General features: G+C 52.3%; 4 protein-coding genes and 1 pseudogene across 4 annotated transcripts in view; 3 read left to right on the top strand and 2 right to left on the bottom strand.

Annotated features, from left to right (window-relative positions):
• Positions 1-17056, top strand: part of LOC136372600 (NAD(P)(+)--arginine ADP-ribosyltransferase 2-like) — a 188934-nt gene that overhangs the window by 73927 nt on the left and 97951 nt on the right. The window lies entirely within an intron of this gene.
• The window catches only part of LOC136372775 (NAD(P)(+)--arginine ADP-ribosyltransferase 2-like), a 104370-nt gene that overhangs the window by 58943 nt on the left and 28371 nt on the right, over positions 1-17056 (top strand). The window lies entirely within an intron of this gene.
• LOC136372582 (NAD(P)(+)--arginine ADP-ribosyltransferase 1-like) lies at positions 3812-12940 on the bottom strand. The gene is made up of 3 exons (XM_066337250.1): positions 12792-12940; positions 4783-5567; positions 3812-4078 (listed from the first exon to the last, which is right to left on the bottom strand). Exons 2-3 carry the CDS (start codon positions 5531-5533, stop codon positions 3993-3995), a joined length of 837 nt encoding a protein of 278 aa, XP_066193347.1. The 5' UTR covers positions 5534-5567; positions 12792-12940; the 3' UTR covers positions 3812-3992.
• Positions 10646-17056, bottom strand: part of LOC136372596 (NAD(P)(+)--arginine ADP-ribosyltransferase 2-like) — a 29054-nt gene continuing 22643 nt past the window's right edge. Inside the window, exon 2 of the mRNA XM_066337277.1 lies at positions 10646-10759. Within this exon, the coding sequence (XP_066193374.1) occupies positions 10674-10759 (86 nt within the window). The 3' untranslated portion in view covers positions 10646-10673. The remainder of the gene's footprint in view (positions 10760-17056) is intronic.
• LOC136375554 (NAD(P)(+)--arginine ADP-ribosyltransferase 2-like) lies at positions 15937-17009 on the top strand (annotated as a pseudogene).

Raw genomic sequence — 17056 nt, 5'->3', positions numbered from 1 at the left:
CATTTGCATGGCCCTGCCTCTCTCCAGAAATCCTCTTCTTGTCCTGGAGAGTTCCTAAACAGGGATCTGAGTGGTTATTTTCACTGACTGCCTCAATATCTCAGATGATCTCCCTTCAAACTTTTGGTTTCAGAAGGCGCTGCACATTCTATCTTAGAGAACTTGTAAAAAACCACACTGGAGTTTCCTTTAACTGTTTCTCCACTGGTTTAAGCCAGAATTTTCATCCTGTGGAAATATTTTCCATTCTTTTATCATTCTTTTAGTCAGGCTTTAAGCTCTACAGAGTACCTTCAGCATGTGATGAAAAGCCACTCTATGGAGAGACAAGTGTCCACACAGCAGTTTTTAATCTGTATTCGAATACAGGGACAGATTTTCTACAGCCCGACCCCCGTGGGGTTTCTGTCTCGAGGTTTCACAGGACGCAGCCTCCTTTTATCCCAAACTCTCAGCCACACCTTCCCCTTCTTCCTTTCCCCATTGGCTGAGGCTCAGGGAAGGTGCAGTGTATTTGTATATTTACAGGATGCCTTGGAGTGGCTGCCTGGAACAGAGCCCAGACACGATTATGAGAATGAAAGCAGGGATTTATTCAAAGCCTTCAATGGACACACCTGGAAGGCAGAAGCCTCTGAGAGGCTTCACTCAAGATGGACAATTATCTGGAGCTTTTCATACAAGTCTAGATTTGATCTATTTACATATCAGGGGTTAATCCTCCAATAATAACTTCAGAGAATGAAGTCATATTCCCCCAGTTTGATAATGCCTAAACTCACTTTTGTTTATACTTTTCGGGGCCTGAGACAGTGAGGTGTCCTTCAGTCTCGGGCCTAGAGAGGAACTGTTTTGTCTGAATAAAATGGGAGAACAGCAGGTGACAGGCTGTGGAGTTCTAAATCCATGCTAAACATTACAGGATCTGAAAAACAGAACAACAAAATGCTAAGGCATCTTATCCACAGGGGTGAGGCTCCCTGTCAGCTGTATCTTCTCTTGAGGCTGAAGAGCCCCAGCTCCTGCAGCCTTGTCTGGTGACAGAGATGCTCCAGTCCATCACCCTCAGAGCCTCTGCTGGACCTGCTCCAGGACCTCCATGCTCTGAGCAGTGCAAAGTTGGAAATGGCACTGGGCAGAGCTGGACATAGCACTGGAAAGAACTGGACATGGCACTAGGCAGAAATCAACATGGCACTGGAAAGAGTTGGAGACAGCACTGGGCAGAGCTGGACATGGCACTGGGCAGGACTGTGAGGCAGGGCTTAAGTTTGATTAAGTTTCTTGCCAATAGAAGAGGCAACACCCTCCAAGGGTATGGAGGACTGACTCAGTGCAGATGACCCCATAAGACACCTTCTGGACCACTTGGACCCACCAGAGTTCTTGAGTTTAAGTTGGTGGGGAAGCCGCCCTGGATTCAGACATTTTTGTTCTTTGTTATGTTTTAGTGTCCTGTGGGATAAGGATCCCTTTCCCTTAAGAACAGCCACAGAGAGTGGGAACTCCCAGGCTTTAAGGAGACGTGTATGTGGGTAAGGAAAGTACCAATCTGAGAGGGAGGATCATTACATATGGGAAGTTTAGTTAATTAATTGTTTAAGTTTTACCAGCACTTTTTTTTCAGTTTATGGGGCCCTTTTAAATATTCCAAATGGAAGTTCTCTTTCCCAGTACATATGCCCCTCACTTGACTAACCCTTTGTCCCTTCAGGAAGGGTCGGGAGATGGAAACAGCGATAGGGCACAGAAGTACTATCAACCTTCTGCCATCTCCCACCCCCTTCTCCCCTGTTCTCAGGATGGGCCCGCACAACACATCCTGAGTTCTATCCTCACTCACGTTCCACCATCTTTCAATCCTATCCCTCTTCCCTACTCCAAACAAAATGGCATCCTCCTCTCAAGGGGAACTGCCATTTTGACTTCATTTCTGTTGTCCTTCTTGTTTTCCACCTTTGCGTCAGGTCCCTCCCCTGTGACAGGTTCCACCCTTCCGCTGAGTACCACTCCCATGTTGGGACCCCCCCCTTCATCGGGAAGTCCCTTCCTGGTGCAGGTCCCATCTCCTCTTATCCAGTCTCTTCCAGTTCCTGCACATCCAGAACAGGAAATTACACTGGCAGGAAGGCAGCCATCTTGGCTGCCAAAGGCCCAGAACACTGGGCCTTGCCAGTGGGCCAAAAGCCTTGCTCCACTGCCGTTGGACATTTTCCTCTTTGGAGAAGGAGAGTGAGCCACTAGAGTCCTTAGCATGCTCTCTGTGGCATGTTGGTTCAGGGATGAGGGTGGGGTAAGCTCTGATGTAATCCCACTGGGATCACTCTGCCAGCTCTGGGCTCCAGCACAGTGAAGATCTGGAGCTGCTAGAATGAGTCCAGAGGAAGCCGCAGAGGCTTTGAGGGGTGAAGCCCCTCTGCTGTGGAGACAGCTGTGGATGTTCAACCTGGAGAGCAATTCAGGGACATATCAAAGCCCCTTCCTGGCCAAAGGAGCTCCAGGAGAGGAGGGAACTTTGGACAAGTGCATGGAGGGACAGGACAGGAAGAATGGCTTCCCACTGTCAGAGGGCAGGGTCAGATGGGATATTGAGAGGAATCCTTCCCCGTGAGGACGGTGAGGCACTGGCACAGGTTGCCCACAGAATCTGTGGCGTCCTGGTCCCTGCCCATGTCCAAAGCCAGGTTGGGGACCCTGGAGCATGGTGGGCCAGGGGAAGATGTCCCTGCCCATGGCAGGGCTGGCACTGGATAGGCTTTAAGGTGGCTCCATCTCAAACCACTGCAGAGGCTGGGCTGGGGCAGGTGCTCGGCAGCGCCACCAGCTCATGCTGCCACCAGGTGGTGGCACCTGGAATTGCAGCTGGAAGTGGCGCATGCGCCGTGCCACTGTTTAACTGTGTTTGCTGCTTCCTTCTGGTGGTCAACTCCTGAACCACAACTTCCAGAATTCTCAAATCCCATAGTGGGTCAGGCTAGAAGGACCCAGAGTGAGCACCTGGCCCAACCTCCCAGCTCAGGCAGCATCATCCCTGAGCACTGGATTGGGTCCAGAGCAGCCCAGAACTGGACATGGCACAGGAAAGAGCTGGACACAGTGCAGGGCAGAACTGGACACAGCACTCCCAATGAGCTTCCTTGGGCAGGATAAAGGGAACCCTATCACTCCCTGACCTCCTGGCCCCATACCTTTGAATGCCCGCTGGACCTCTCCTAGCCCCAGGCTACAGTTCAGCTCCACTGGTCACCCACCAGCACCCCCAGATCCTTCCCCAGAGCTGATCCAGTAGGTCCACCCAGCTGGGACTGGCCCTGGGGGACCATGGACAGGACCTGCCCTTGCCCATTGGAACCTCCCAATTTCCAGGCTTTCAGGTCCCCCTGAAGTGCAGGAGGTGGCAGGATGCTGTCCCTGCAATGTGGCCAAGGGACAGTGCCCCATTTGTGCCCATCGGGGCTGCATGGAGAGGGGTCCTGTGCTGATTTTGGTGCTGAGTTGGGCTAAAAGCAGCCCAAATCACCAAGCCCAAATTGACAAGGGAGGATGAAGCACCACAGCTGGGCCTGGCCATTCATCAGCTGACCCTGGTCATGTCCAGTCCCCTCTCAGACAGAGATTCCTCTCTCATATTCCTGACTGGAATGAAATGTGTGTGAGTTTCCTCCCTCAGAAGGGGAGGTGCCTCAAGGATCCTGCATGAGGCTGAGAGAAAAGACACTCCCACAAGTGTTGGTGTGGGGAGTGACCTGGACCCCTACTTAGGAATTGTCTCTTTTTGCTGGTTTTGACAGAATTCTTTAATGACATTGTTTAGATAGAATTATTTCATTGAATGGTTTTGCACAATGACCTTGGTTACCACAGTGGTCACAGTGGCTGTGGTAGCCTTGTGGCTCAGGGAGTCTTGATGATGATGGTGGTCACAGTGGCCTTGGTAGCCATGGGTGCCACAGTGACCACAGTGACCTTGGTGACATTGGTGACCTTGTGGCTCAGAGGATCCTGGTGGCCACTGCCAGGGCTCTGGTGGCCAGGAGGAGTCCTCCAAGGTGGAATGGGGCTGTGGAGATGCTCCCACCTGGGGGACAAAGAGGAGCGTCTGGGGGACCATGGGAGTTAGTGTGGCCAGAATAGGGGTTTAGGGGGTTAAGGGTGTCAGGACAGATGGGGGACATGAGGTGATAGATGACAGGGTGTCGGGACAGGCTTGGGCAGGAACTGGGGCCAGAGAGGTCAGGGGGGTCATGGTGGGCTTACGGGTGAAAGAGGTCATGGGGAGTCAGGGGGTTCAGTAGGGTGTGCCAGGGGGTACCAGGGGTTCAGGGAATGCCATGGGGGACCCAGGCCATCCATGACCAGGACACAGGGCCAGTTGCCACAACGCTGCCTTTGGAAAGGAGGGACAGGGGCATGAAGGGAATGGGGGTGTCCCTGTCTCAGTCCCTGTCCCTGTCCCTGTTCCTGTCCCTGTCCCTGTCCCTGTCCCTGTCCCTGTCCCTGTTCCTTCCTAGATATTAGGGTCCAAATCCTTTTGCCCTGTCATGGTTACTCCAGTTCCCATGCCCACAATGGCTGTCCCCAGACTTGGTGTCTCCAGCACTAGGTATCTCTGTGCTTGTCCCTAGCACTTGGTGTTCTTGTCACCCCCCTCACACACTTGGCATCCCTGCCTCTGTGCCCCATCCTTAATGAGTGCTATCATGACCCCTGTGCCTTATCAGGGGTGTCCCCATGGCCACAGCTGGTGTCCCCATCCCCCCAGTCTGTCCCGTGTGGCTTCACCTTTCAGCCACTCGCAGTTGTATTTGCTGAAGGTCCCGGTGGAGCGCAGCCGGATCTGTGACTTGTTCCCTTCCTGAGTGACTTGGATGACCTCAAAGGTCTCATAGGGTGGGATCAGCACCTCCTTGTTTTCTGGATATTTGGAGAATAAGCCTATATCCACACCGTGGCATGTGTGCACCTGGAACACCGTCTCCACTGAGCACGCGACAGTTGGTTCACTCAGAGACATTGTTGTGAATTGACCACACCGAATGGTGTCACCACGGTTTGCCTCAATCCTGACCCCGCACTCCTTACGGAACACATCCAGACACTGCCCTTTCTGTGTGTCCTTCAGTGTGGCCAGGGCGTCGGTCAGCAGGAAATGCAGCGTTTTAAAGTGGAAATTGTCCCGGTATTCCTGGGGGGAGCGACCGGCATTGTGCATGGCAACATTAAACAGGCTTTGTAGGCAGACATCCATCATGTAAGCCATGATGGCAATGGCCTGGTCTTGAGATGCCAGAGGGGACAGAGGGGACCCCTGCTTCTGCCACTCAGCCACAGCCACAGGCCAGAGCCAGGCAAAGACAGGATTCTTCTGGAACTCGGAGTGGTTGAGGGCCGGAAATGCCGCCATCATGGCAGGGCCACAGCCCTGGTACTGGTCATCGAAGGAGTTCAGGGCCATGTCCAGGGGAAACACCACGGGGGCCAAGGTAGCCATGGTGATTGCCAGAAGTGCCAGCGTGTGAGCCAGGGGGGCCATGGAGGACAGAGGCCACCAGCAGCAGTGTGGGACACTGGGGGACACAAAGGAGAAAAGGAGAAGACACTGGGGGACACTGGGAGAAACAGAGGAGACATGGGGAGGGTTCATCAGGGAGGGACTGGGGAGAGCAGTGGGGTCAGCCCAGGGCAAAGGGAGGCACTCCTGACTGGGAGACCCCTGGACATGTCTGGGCTTCCTGATCCCCAATCCTGGGGTTACTTATGCCTCCCCAGCCCACAGCCCCAAAGGGACCCCAATCTTACAGTGCCATGTCCTCCTGGCCTCCCCAGGATCTCAATCCTCCAATGATTAAAAGTCTCCTCAGCATCCCCAGGACCCTGTTACAAATTCTGGGATCATTTCCTGAACCCCACAGTGTCCCCCTTCACTTGTCCCCAGACCCCAATCCCACTCCCAGTCCCCAGTTTCTGCAGTATCACCCAGGACCTCAACCCAAATCTGGAAAACAGCTCCTGTCGCCCCCAAGTCTTAAATCTCCTCCATGAACCCAATACCACTACCGCTATTACATGTCCCCCCCTCACTTTCCCGCAGAGCATCCCATGACCCCATTTCTATGACTCCCCCAGAGTCCCCCCAGGAGCACAATTCCAATCCCACAGTCCCCTGTCCTCTCCCCAGTGTCCCCAGTGTCCCCCAAGCCCCCGATACCGAAATGGGCCAGAGTGAACTCCCAGACAGAACTGGAGGGATCACAAAGCCGGAATTCTTGATCAGCTCGGACTCACAGCAGACCTCGCCTGGTCCTGCACGTCAGGGGGACTTGGCCACAGGGCATTTATCCATACTAATTGGAAATATTCATTAAAATGAGCCTCCTAGCTAATACAGATGCAGCTCTCTCCTTGGAAATAATTTGCTCTAATGCATCATCTTATGCATCTCTAATGCACCTTTTCCTATTTTGAGATAGGATTAGGAGGAGAGCAAAGCAGGCCCAAATAATAAAAGTTGTAAAAATGGATTCATTAACAAACACTAACAGAAAACAATGAGAATCAAAATGAAACTTTCAAAACAGTTCCGCTTCACCCACAAATGTTCCCTTTTACCACTGACAACATAAAGAGAAAAAATCTGGGATTTTCAGTCCATTTCACCACTCTAAAATAATATTTCAGCCGTTTTTATGTAGAGGAGCCTCTCTCAGAAACTCCCATGGAGACATCCCAACAAGAAAACAGTTCTCTGGTGGCTCCCATGTCACAAATCTGCAGCTGCCCAGAAACTCTGCAAACTGTGAGGCCCCTGCCATTAGCACCTTTTTCCCACAACTGCATATGGGCCACATCTGCCTCTTTTAGCGTACTGTCTATGGGTGCCTCTTCTAGTGTAAAACAAAGGCTCCCTTCTTCTATCTGCAAAATCATCTTCTTCTCAAGAAACAGGGATCTCTTTTTCCCTGGGAGCAAAGGGCTTCATATCACTTTGTCTTTGTCTTCCTCTGTTCAAACTTCTCCATTCAATCTCAATTCTATCAGTCCATGGCTATGACCAGAACTCTGCATCCCCCTAAAAGCATTCTATATGATCCAGGGAAAGTTTAGTCCATTCTCATGGCCTGCTAACAGAAATCCAGCCCAAACTAGGCAACTTCTAAATCACCCCCAAACTAAGACTTTTACTCTCTCTTCACTGACCTCCGTCTCATGCAGTGTCTCCTTACGGTTCAGTCACTTTGTCTGTTCTCACTCACAGAATGCCCAGTGCTTTTAATAAGTCTCATGTGGCATGAAAAAGTTGACATCTCCCAGGCCTGCAGTGGACGTGATAGCTGAAGATGGTACAGCCAGGCTACACCAAAGTTGGGCCAAAATTTTGTGGTTCTGGCTGCTGGGGGGCCCCTTGCCCGTCTGCGGAGCCACTTTTTGCTCTCAGCTGCACAGATCTCTCCCTCATCTGGCCTTCTCCTCCCCACCCTTTTCCTCTGCCCAGGAGTGACCAGAAGACTTGGGAGGGCTTAGCCCCCACAGCTTAGCAGCAGACTGTTTTAACAGCCTCTGGAAACCCCATCTGGGCTGGGACAGAACATATTCTCCTCCCCTCCCCCTGCCCAAAACCCACCAGGAAAGGCTTGGCCGGGCTGGGTCTGGCCGGCCCTGCCTGACCCCGGCAGAAGCTGGGCTGCCACCTTACCTCTTCTGAGGACGGAGAGAAAAGGAAGTTCTCAGCCTCATCTGAACCTTATACGTGTATTCACAAATGCACATACTGCTTCCTCCGTGGTTAGATGAGGTGTCAGCATTTAAAAATTGGTCTCTGACAGGTCTCTGTCCTTTCCACCGAAAATTAACAGGTGCTTATAGGGAAATGTTTCCTCTTGAACTAAAAACCAAGTTGTGTTAACCCATAACTATTGCTTGGCCCTGCCTCTCTCAGGAAATGCTTTTCTTGTCCTGGAGAGTTCCTAAACAGGGATCTGAGTGGGTATTTTCACAGAGTGCCCCAATATCTCAGGTGGCCTCCCCTCCAAATTTTGGTTTTGGCCAGTGCTGCTCTTTCTGTATTAGAGAACTTGTAAAAAATCACACTGGAGTTTCCTTTAACTCTTTCTCCACTGGTTTGAGCCACATATATTGTCTTGTGGAAATACTTTGACATCTTTTTATCATTCTTTAAGTCAGGCTTTCTGCTCTTCCCAGCACCTTCTATGTGTGGTGAAAAGCCACTCTATGGAGAGCAAAGTGTCCATACAGCAGTTTTGAAACTTTATTTCAATGAAATTTCAGAGTTTCCCCTCTGTGAAACCCCTGTGGAGTTTCTCTCTCGAGGTTTCACAGGACGCAGCCTCCTTTTATCCCAAACTCTCAGCCTCACCTTGCCCTCTTCCTTTCCCCATTGGCTGAGGCCCAGGGAAGTGCAGTGTAATTGTATATTTATAGGATGCCTTGGAGTGGCTGCCTGGAACAGAGCCCAGACATGATTATGAGAATGAAAGCAGGGATTTATTAAAAGCCTTCAATGGACACACCTGGAAGGCAGAAGCCTCTGAGAGGCTACACCCAAGATGGACAATGGTCACAAGTTTTTCACAGTTATTGGTTTGTCTGTTTACATATGAGGGGTTAATCCTCCAGTTGAAGCTTCATATCCTATTCATATTCTATTACTATTCATATAGTAATGAAATCATATTACTGCAGTTTGCTAACAGCCTTATTTACTTTTTTTATACTTTTCAGGGCCTGAGACCTTGAGTGATCCTGAGTTTTGGCCTAGAGAGGAATTTTTTTTTCTCAATAAAAAGGGAGAACAGCAGCTGTCAGGCTGTGGAGTTCTAACTAAACAATAGAGGACACGAAAAAGATAAAAGCTCAATCCTAAGGCATCATATACACAGGGGTGAGGTCCCCTGTCAGCTGTGTCTCCTCTTGAGGCTGAAGAGCCCCAGCTCCTGCAGCCTTGCCTGGTGAGAGAGATGCTCCAGTGCCCTCATCATCCTCACAGCCTCTGCTGGACCTGCTCCAGAACCTCCATGTCCCTCCTGTCCTGAGGAGTGAAGAGCTGGACATGGCACCGGGCAGAGCTGGATGTGGCACATGGCACACAGCACAGTTCTGCCACGGCTGCCAACACTACACTGCCTGGTGAGCCCCTGGGACACACAGACCCAGGGCACAGACTGCAGAGAAGGGGACTACTTCCCTCTCCTTACAATTTCTTCCCTCCCGTCACAGCTTGTTCTCACCCCTCACAGATTCTTCCCTCCCCTTACAGCTGTGGCAGTGCTCCGATAACCCCCGGCGGAGAGCGGGGCCGGGTGGGCGCCTTTCCCTCCCTCCCGTCCCTCACTGCCACCCTCTATCCCCTCTGCCCTTTGTCCCTCCGTGCCTTCCTCGTTCCCCTTCTCCTGATCCTTTTTCCCCACTTCCCCCCTCCTTCCTGCCTCACTTCCCATTCCCCTGTTGTCCCATTCCCCTGTCCCTACCATCCGCCCTCATTTCACCTTCCTTCCCTCTCCGTCCCTCCCTCCATCCCCCTCTGTTCCCTCTCCTCTCTCCTTCCCACCAACAAGGGACAGGACAAGGGGAAACGGCCTCAGGCTGTGCCAGGGGAGGCTCCCGTTGGACACGCGGGGCCGGGATGGGGCAGGGCGGGGCTCTGCAGCGCCACCAGCTCGTGCTGCCGCCTGGTGGTGACACCGGGTACTGCAACTGAGGGGGCAGCGCATGCGCAGTGGTGCTGTTTAACCCTGCTCGCTGCTGCCCTCCAGTGGGCAATTACCGAAACACAACTGCCAGAATCCCCAAATCCCAGAGCGGGTCAGGCTGGAAGGACCCAGAGTAGGCACCTGGCCCAACCTCCCAGCTCAGGCAGCATCGTCCCTGAGCACTGGATTGGGTCCAGAGCAGCCCAGAACTGGACACGGCACAGGACAGAGCTGGACACAGCTCTGGGCACAACTGGACACAGCACTGGAGCCTCACTGGGCAGGGCAGAGGGGCACAGTCACTCCCTGACCTCCTGACCCCACTATTCCCAATGGCCCCTGAATTCCTCCTGGCCCCACACCACACAGCCAGCTCCACTGGTCACCCACCAGCACACCCAGGTCCTTCTCCAGAGCTGCTCCTGCAGGTCCCCCCCAGCCACGGGATGGCACTGGTGCTAAACTTGGCCAAACCCAGCCCCAGTCACCAACCCCAAAAGATTCCTCTCCCATATTCCTGCCTGGAATCAAATGTGTGTGAGGTTCCTCCCTCGGGAAGGGCAGGCTCCCCAATAATCCTGAGTGAGGTTGAGATAATGAGACATTCCGATGAGTGTTGGTGTGGGGAGTGACCTTGAGCCCTGCTTAAGAATTGTCTGTTTTTTCTGGCTTTGTAAAAAATTTTTAATGGAATTCTTTTGAAGGAATTTTGAATAGAATGGCTTTGCACACTGGCCTTGGTGGCCACAGTGGTCACGGTGGCTGTGGTAGCCTTGTGGTTCAAGGGTCTTGGTGATGATGGTGGTCACAGAGGCCTTGGTGGTTATAGTGACCGTGGTGGCCAGAGTGGCAGTGGTGGCCTTGGTAGCCCTGGTGGTGCCATTTCTGTGAGGATCCTGGTGGTCTTGGGGATTCTGGTGGCCACAACGATGACAGTGCCCTCAGTGACATTGGTGGTCTTGTGGCTCAGAGGATCCCGGTGACCACTGCAAGCACTATGTTGGCCAGGAGAAGTCCTCCGAGGTGGAAGGGGGCCAGGGAGACACTCCCACCTGCCATACAAAGAGGAGGGTCAGGGGGACCATGACGGGGCATCAGGGGGAGTGAGGGGGACAGGGATGGCCATAATGGGAGGTTAGAGGTGACAGAAGAGATGGAGGCAATGAGGTGACAGGGCATTGGGGGGACATGGGGGGATACAGGGGCCAAGGAGGTCATGGGGGTCATGGTGGGCTTGGGAGTGACAGAGGTCAAGGGGAGTCAGGGGGTGCCATGGAGGTGACAGAGGGTGACAGGGAGTGCCAGGGGTTCAGGGAGTGACATGGGGGGTCCCAGCCCACCCATGTCCAGCACACCGGGCCCACCTCCACAGCACTACCTTTGGCAGGGAGGAACAGGTTTGGAACACGGGCTTCCTTGTTCCTATCTCTGTTCCTGTCCTGTCCTCCCATGGTAGGGGTGTCCCTGTCCCCTCCCCGATAAGGGTGCCCCAATCCCTTTGCCCTGTCATGGTTGCTCCAGTCCCCATGCCCTCAATGGGTGTCCCCAGCACGGGGTGTCCCTGTTCCCACACTCTCAGTGAGTGCTCCCGTCCCCCAACCACAGTGAGTGTCATTGTGTCCCCTGTGCCCTGTCATGGGTGTCCCGATACCCAGAGAGGGTTTCCCCTTCCCCTCGGGCTGTCCCCTGTGGTGTCACCTGGCAGATTATCACAGTTGATGGTCCTGAAGGTCCCAGTGGTGTGGAGCTGGATCACTGTCTCGTCCCCTGTCTCAGTGACTTGGGTGACCTCAAAGATCTCAAAGGGTGAGATCAGCACCCCCCAGTTTAGCAACATGTCAGAGTAAAAGCTTATATTCACACCCTGGCAGGTATACACCTGGAGCAACGTCTCTTTCCCGGAGCAGTTCCCAGTTGTTTCATTTATCAACATTGATGCGAGTTCACCAAACTGGACAATGTCACCACGTTGTGCCTCAAATGGGACCCCACACACCTTCTGGAGAAAGTTCTGACATGCCGTGTTCTGATAGGCCCCCAGCCTGTCCACTGCCTGGGTCAGCAGGACATGCAGTGTTTTGAAGGGAAAGTTGTCCCGGTATTCCTGGTGGGATTGTCCAGCCGCGTGCACAGCAGCATTGAACTCCTTATACATGTCCTTCATTGTGTAGGCAATGACAGCAATGGCCTGCTCTGGGGACAGAGGGGACTCAGGGGCCCCCCGCCTCTGCCACTCAGCCGCAGCCTTCACCCAGACCCGGGCGAACAGAGGGTTCTGCTGGAACTCAGAGTGGTTGAGGGCCGGCAACAGCTTGGTCATGGCAGGACGGCAGTTCGGTGTGGAAGTGGATTTTTGCTGGGGTGTCACCTTGATTGCCATGGTGGCCATGACCATTGCCAGCAGTACCAGGGTGTGAACCAGGGAGGCCATGGATGAGAGAGGCCAGCAAGAGCAGTGTGGGACACTGGGGGACACAGAGGGGACACTGAGAGGATGTGGGGAGGGTTCCTAAGTGAGGGTCTGGGGAGGGGAGTGGGGTCAACCCAGAGGGAAAGGAGGCACTCCAGGCCAGGAGACCTGGGACATGTCTGGCTCCCTGATCCCCAATCCTGGGGTTACTTAGGCCTCCCCAGTATTCCCCACTCCACCAGGGACCCGAATCCCACAGTCCCATGTCCTCCTGGAACCCCCAGAAGCCAAATCCTACTCCCATGATTAAAAGTCCCCTGAGCCCCCTGGGATCCCAACCCAAATCCTGGGGTCACTTCCTGAGCCCCCCAGTGTCCCCCTCCACCCATCCCCAGACCCCAATCCCACTCCCAGTCCCCAATTTCTTCAATGTCACCCCTGGACCTCAATCCAAATCCGGGCACCATCCATTATCCTCCAGTGTCTCCCACAGCCCCCCATGACCCCAATCCCACTCCCACCACCCCACACCCCTCCTCACTTTCCCTCAGAGCACCGCATGAGCACCCAGTCATGTCCTGTGACTCTTCCTGTGTACTCCCAGGAGCTCAACCCCAATCCCACAGTCCCCTGTACCCCCGAAGTGTCTCCAGTGTCCCCCCGGCCCCTGATACCGAAATGAGCCGGAGTGAACTCCCGGACAGAACTGGAGGGATCACAAAGCCGGAATTCTTGATCAGCTCGGACTCACAGTGGATCTGTCCTGGTCCTGCAGGTCAGGGGGACTTTGTCAGGGGGTATTTATCCATCGTATTTATACATATTCATTAAAATGGGCTTCTTAGCTAGCACAAAACCAGCACATTTCCCGTAAATAATTTGCATGGCTCTGCCTCTTTCAATAATAATATTTTATTGTCCTGGAGAGTCATAAAAATGTAATTTCTAGGGGTTGTTTTCACTGAGTGCTCCAATATCCCAGATTATCTTGCCTTGAACTTTCCGTTTTGGCAGGTGCTGCTCCTTCTGTGTTACAGAAGTTGCGAAAAATCCCTCACTGGAGTTCTCTTTATCTCTTTCTCCACATGTTCCAGTCAATTTTGCCTTGCTGTATCCACACCTTTAAATTCTTTGATTTCTTTGCTAGTCAGTCTTTAAGCCCTACCCAGTACCTTCAGGGGAACTGAAACTTTCCATTGTGTCTCTTGTTTCTGTGAAAAATGAGTTTCACTCTCTTAGAAAAATTTATAAATTTAATAAAATAAATAAAAATAGACAATTTAGGAGGCAGAAAAGCAAATGTATCTCGGCTGAGGGTGTCTCACCAGAAAAGCACTCTCACTCCTTCAAAATCCTTGGTTTTAAGGATTAACATTTTACATGTGCATTTTTGTCAAACATTCCTTTGAGCCCAGATGTTCCTTTATTTTTGGCCCACTTCCTTCGAAACTTGCCCCATTGTACCAAAGTAGCATTTTATTAGATAAAGCCATTGTTGTCTCCTGATAGTTTTTCTAATACCAGAAGATCAATGAATTATTTGTTGTAGCTTTTGTTTCACTGTTGTCTCGATTTTATCAATTTCAGGAAGGTAGAAGGGTTCTCTCTCTCTGTATCTTCTGGTTTGGTCAGTTTAGATATTACCAAGAGAAAAAAGCTACTCTTTTTGCTGTTAACACTATGTTATAATCAGAAAATGCATTCATTGCCTTTCTAAACTATATTAATAAAACATAATACAGTACAATTATACCTATAGTATTCATTTTAATACTTGTGAAAAACCAACTTTATAATATGCCTTTATAACATTTTTCAGCCCCCCAAGGACCCAAATCCCCCCATCCCATGTCCCCCCAGTGCCCCCCAGCCCCACTCCCCACTGCTCACTCAGTTGCTGTCACACCTCACACACCAAATGGGGTCCCCTATCAGATGACATCCCTGTGGGCACCCCGAGCCTGGGGATGATCTCCTTGGGGAGTGCCTGGGTGACTTCCCCGGCCTTGGTGGTGCTGCAGGAGAAGATCTGCACCCCAAAAAAGGGATCCACCAACACCAGGAGATACCTGAGCCCTTGTTGGCGTGGTGGCACAGAAAATCCATTTGCCAGGAATCCCCGGCAGTGTTTCCTCTTTCAGTGATCCCTGGAGCTGATGGGTTGGAATTCAAAGGGTTCTGTTTCCAACACCTGGGGCATTGTTCTGTACCAGACCTGACAATTCTGTCCTGCAGACACCGAGTATCTGAGGCCGCAGACCAGTCCCCATCCCATCGATTCCCCAGAGGTGTGCTGGGGCTTTTCTCCTTTACAAATGGCAGCATCAGTTGGGGTGGGCCTGACCTGGTTATCGCCAGTTACCACTCACCCACCCACTATCTTTACTTGATATGGGCTTTTAGATCAGCAACCAATTTTCAATCTGCCCAACTCTATCCAGGCCTCACCTCTAATAAGAGAGAGAATAGGAAGTTTCAGTTTCCCTGAGTTGCTAAGTAGGGATTAAAGACTGGCAAAAAACCATAAAAGGATGTAATAGTGTGGGTACAGCAGGGCAAACGTGCTTGGAACCTGTGGAGAACGAGATAAAGGGAACTCTAGTGAGAGGTTTTGGCAAGTTCTGTAACACAGAAGAAGCAGCCCCTGCCCAAAGCCAAGGCTCAAGGTGGGATCATCTGGGATATTGGGGCACTCAGTGATAATTACACCCAGAAACCGCATTTTTATGACTCTCTAGGTGAATAAAATTATTTATTGAAAGAGGCAGAGCCATACAAATTATTTACGGGAAATGTGCTGGTTTTGTGTTAGTGAAGAAGTCCCTTTAAATGAATATGTATAATTAGGATGGACAGATACCCTGTGTCAAAGTCCCCCGTCCTGCAGGACGAGGAGAATTCTGCTGTGAGTCTAAGCTGATCAAGAATTCCGGCTTTGTGATCCCTCCCAGTTCTGTCCAGGAGTTCACTGCGACTCATTTCATTATCACGGGCTGAGGGGACACTGGAAACACTTGAGTGGGGGAACAGAGGACTGTGGGTTTGGGGTTGCAGCCCTGGGGGGACACTAGGGGAGTCACAGGATTGGGGTTGGGGTTATGGGGGGCTCTGGAGGAAAGCGGCGGGGTCATGGAATAGTGGGAGTGGGATTGGAGTCATTGAGGATTGTGGGAGACACTGGGGGATAATAGATGGTGCCCGGATTTGGGTTGAGGTCCTGGAGTGACACTGAATAAATTGGGGACTGGGAGTGGGATTGGGGTCTGGGGATGGGCCAAGCGGGATACTGGGGGGCTCAGGGAGTCACCCCAGGATTTGGGTCGGGGTCCTGTGGTGGCTGAAGGAATTTGTAATCATAGGAGTAGGATTGGACTTCTGGGGTTCCAGGAGGACATGGGACTGTGGGATTCAGGTCTCTGTGGGGCTGGGGGATGCTGGGGAGGCCTAAGTAACGCCAAGATTAGGGATCAGGGAACGCAGACATGTCCAGGGGTCTCCTGACCCGTGTTGCAGAATATTTTAGAATGAGGTGTGGGCAATTTCAGACTGGGCCCTTGGCCTGCAAAATCTGTGGGCCTTTGTGACGCAGTGAAAATTCAAGTTGTGGCGCAGCAAAAAATTCACCTCTCTCTCTTAAGATATTCCGGGTTCTAACAGGTGTTCATATGTATTTTTATAGTGTTAATACGGAAGCCTCCTTAAGGCAGCAAATGTGTACATTTTTTAAGTGCCTTGTAATGTCAATAAAGTCGCAAAAGAATAAATATGAAGAGACAAACAATAAACGCCAGTGCGGCATGAAACACGGTCTTGGTGTGAATGTCGTAGGTCAGCCCAACCTCATGAAAGAGTCCCTAACTTTAGACCCAGAGTGCCTCCCTTCCCCCTGGGCTGACCCCACTTCCCTCCCCAGACCCTCATTTAGGAACCCCCCCCATGTTGCCTCCATGTGCCCTCTTTGTCCCCCAGTGTCCCACACTGCTCCTGGTGGTCTCTCCCCACCATTGCCCTCCTGGCTCACACTCTGGCACTGCTGGCAATGACTGTGGCCACTGCAGCCATCACGGTGGTGCCCCTGGGCATGGCTCAGGACTCCTTTGATGACCAGTTCTGGGACTGTGGCCCTGCCATGACCGCAGCGTTTTCTGTTCTTCAACCACTTCAAGTTCCAGAAGAATCCTCACTTTGCCCGGGTCTGGTCTAAGGCCAAGGCTGAGTGGCAGAGGCAGGGGTCCCCTGTGTTCCCTCTGGCGTCCCCAGAGCAGGCCATCGCCCTCATGGCCTATACAATGTCAAACGTGTACCAGCAGTTCAACGCTGCCGTGCGCGTGGCTGGGCACTCCCACTAGAGATACCGGGACAACTTCCACTTCAAAATATTTCATTTCCTGCTGACCCAGGGCCTGGTGACACTGAGGGAGGCTCAGAACGGGCAGTGTCACCTCATGTTCCGGGGCCTGCATGACATTCATTTCAATGCATGGCAAGGCCAGAGGGTGCGGTTCGGTCAATTCACGTTGATGTCACGGAGCAGAGAGACTGCTCTGCAATTTGGGGAAGCCACCATTTTCCAGGTGCACACGTGCCATGGTGTGGACATCCATCAGTTCTCCTACTATCCATGGGAGGAGGAGGTGCTGATACCACCTTTCGAGACCTTTGAGGTCACCGATGTCCTCTGGGATGGGTGGACCATATTGATCCAGCTCCGCTCCACGGGGACCTTCAGCAAATACAACTGCGAGTGGCTGCTGGGGAAAAGAGGAGGGAGTGAGTGGTACAAGAGGGGGAGGGAGTTGAGGGAGGTCAGGGAGGGGTCAGGGGTTTCAGGGGTACAGGGGGGCCATGAGGAGGGTTCAGGTGAGACAGAGGACCTTGGGGGCTGGGGATGAGGGGGTCAGGAAGGCCATGGGGGGAGCGAGAAAATCAGACAGGGGCA

The sequence above is a fragment of the Sylvia atricapilla genome, chromosome 1 (assembly GCF_009819655.1).
Source record: "Sylvia atricapilla isolate bSylAtr1 chromosome 1, bSylAtr1.pri, whole genome shotgun sequence".
Classification (NCBI taxonomy): Eukaryota; Metazoa; Chordata; class Aves; order Passeriformes; family Sylviidae; genus Sylvia; species Sylvia atricapilla.
The sequence above is the reverse complement of the archived record's forward strand: the minus strand, read 5'-3'. Positions and strand labels throughout refer to the sequence as shown.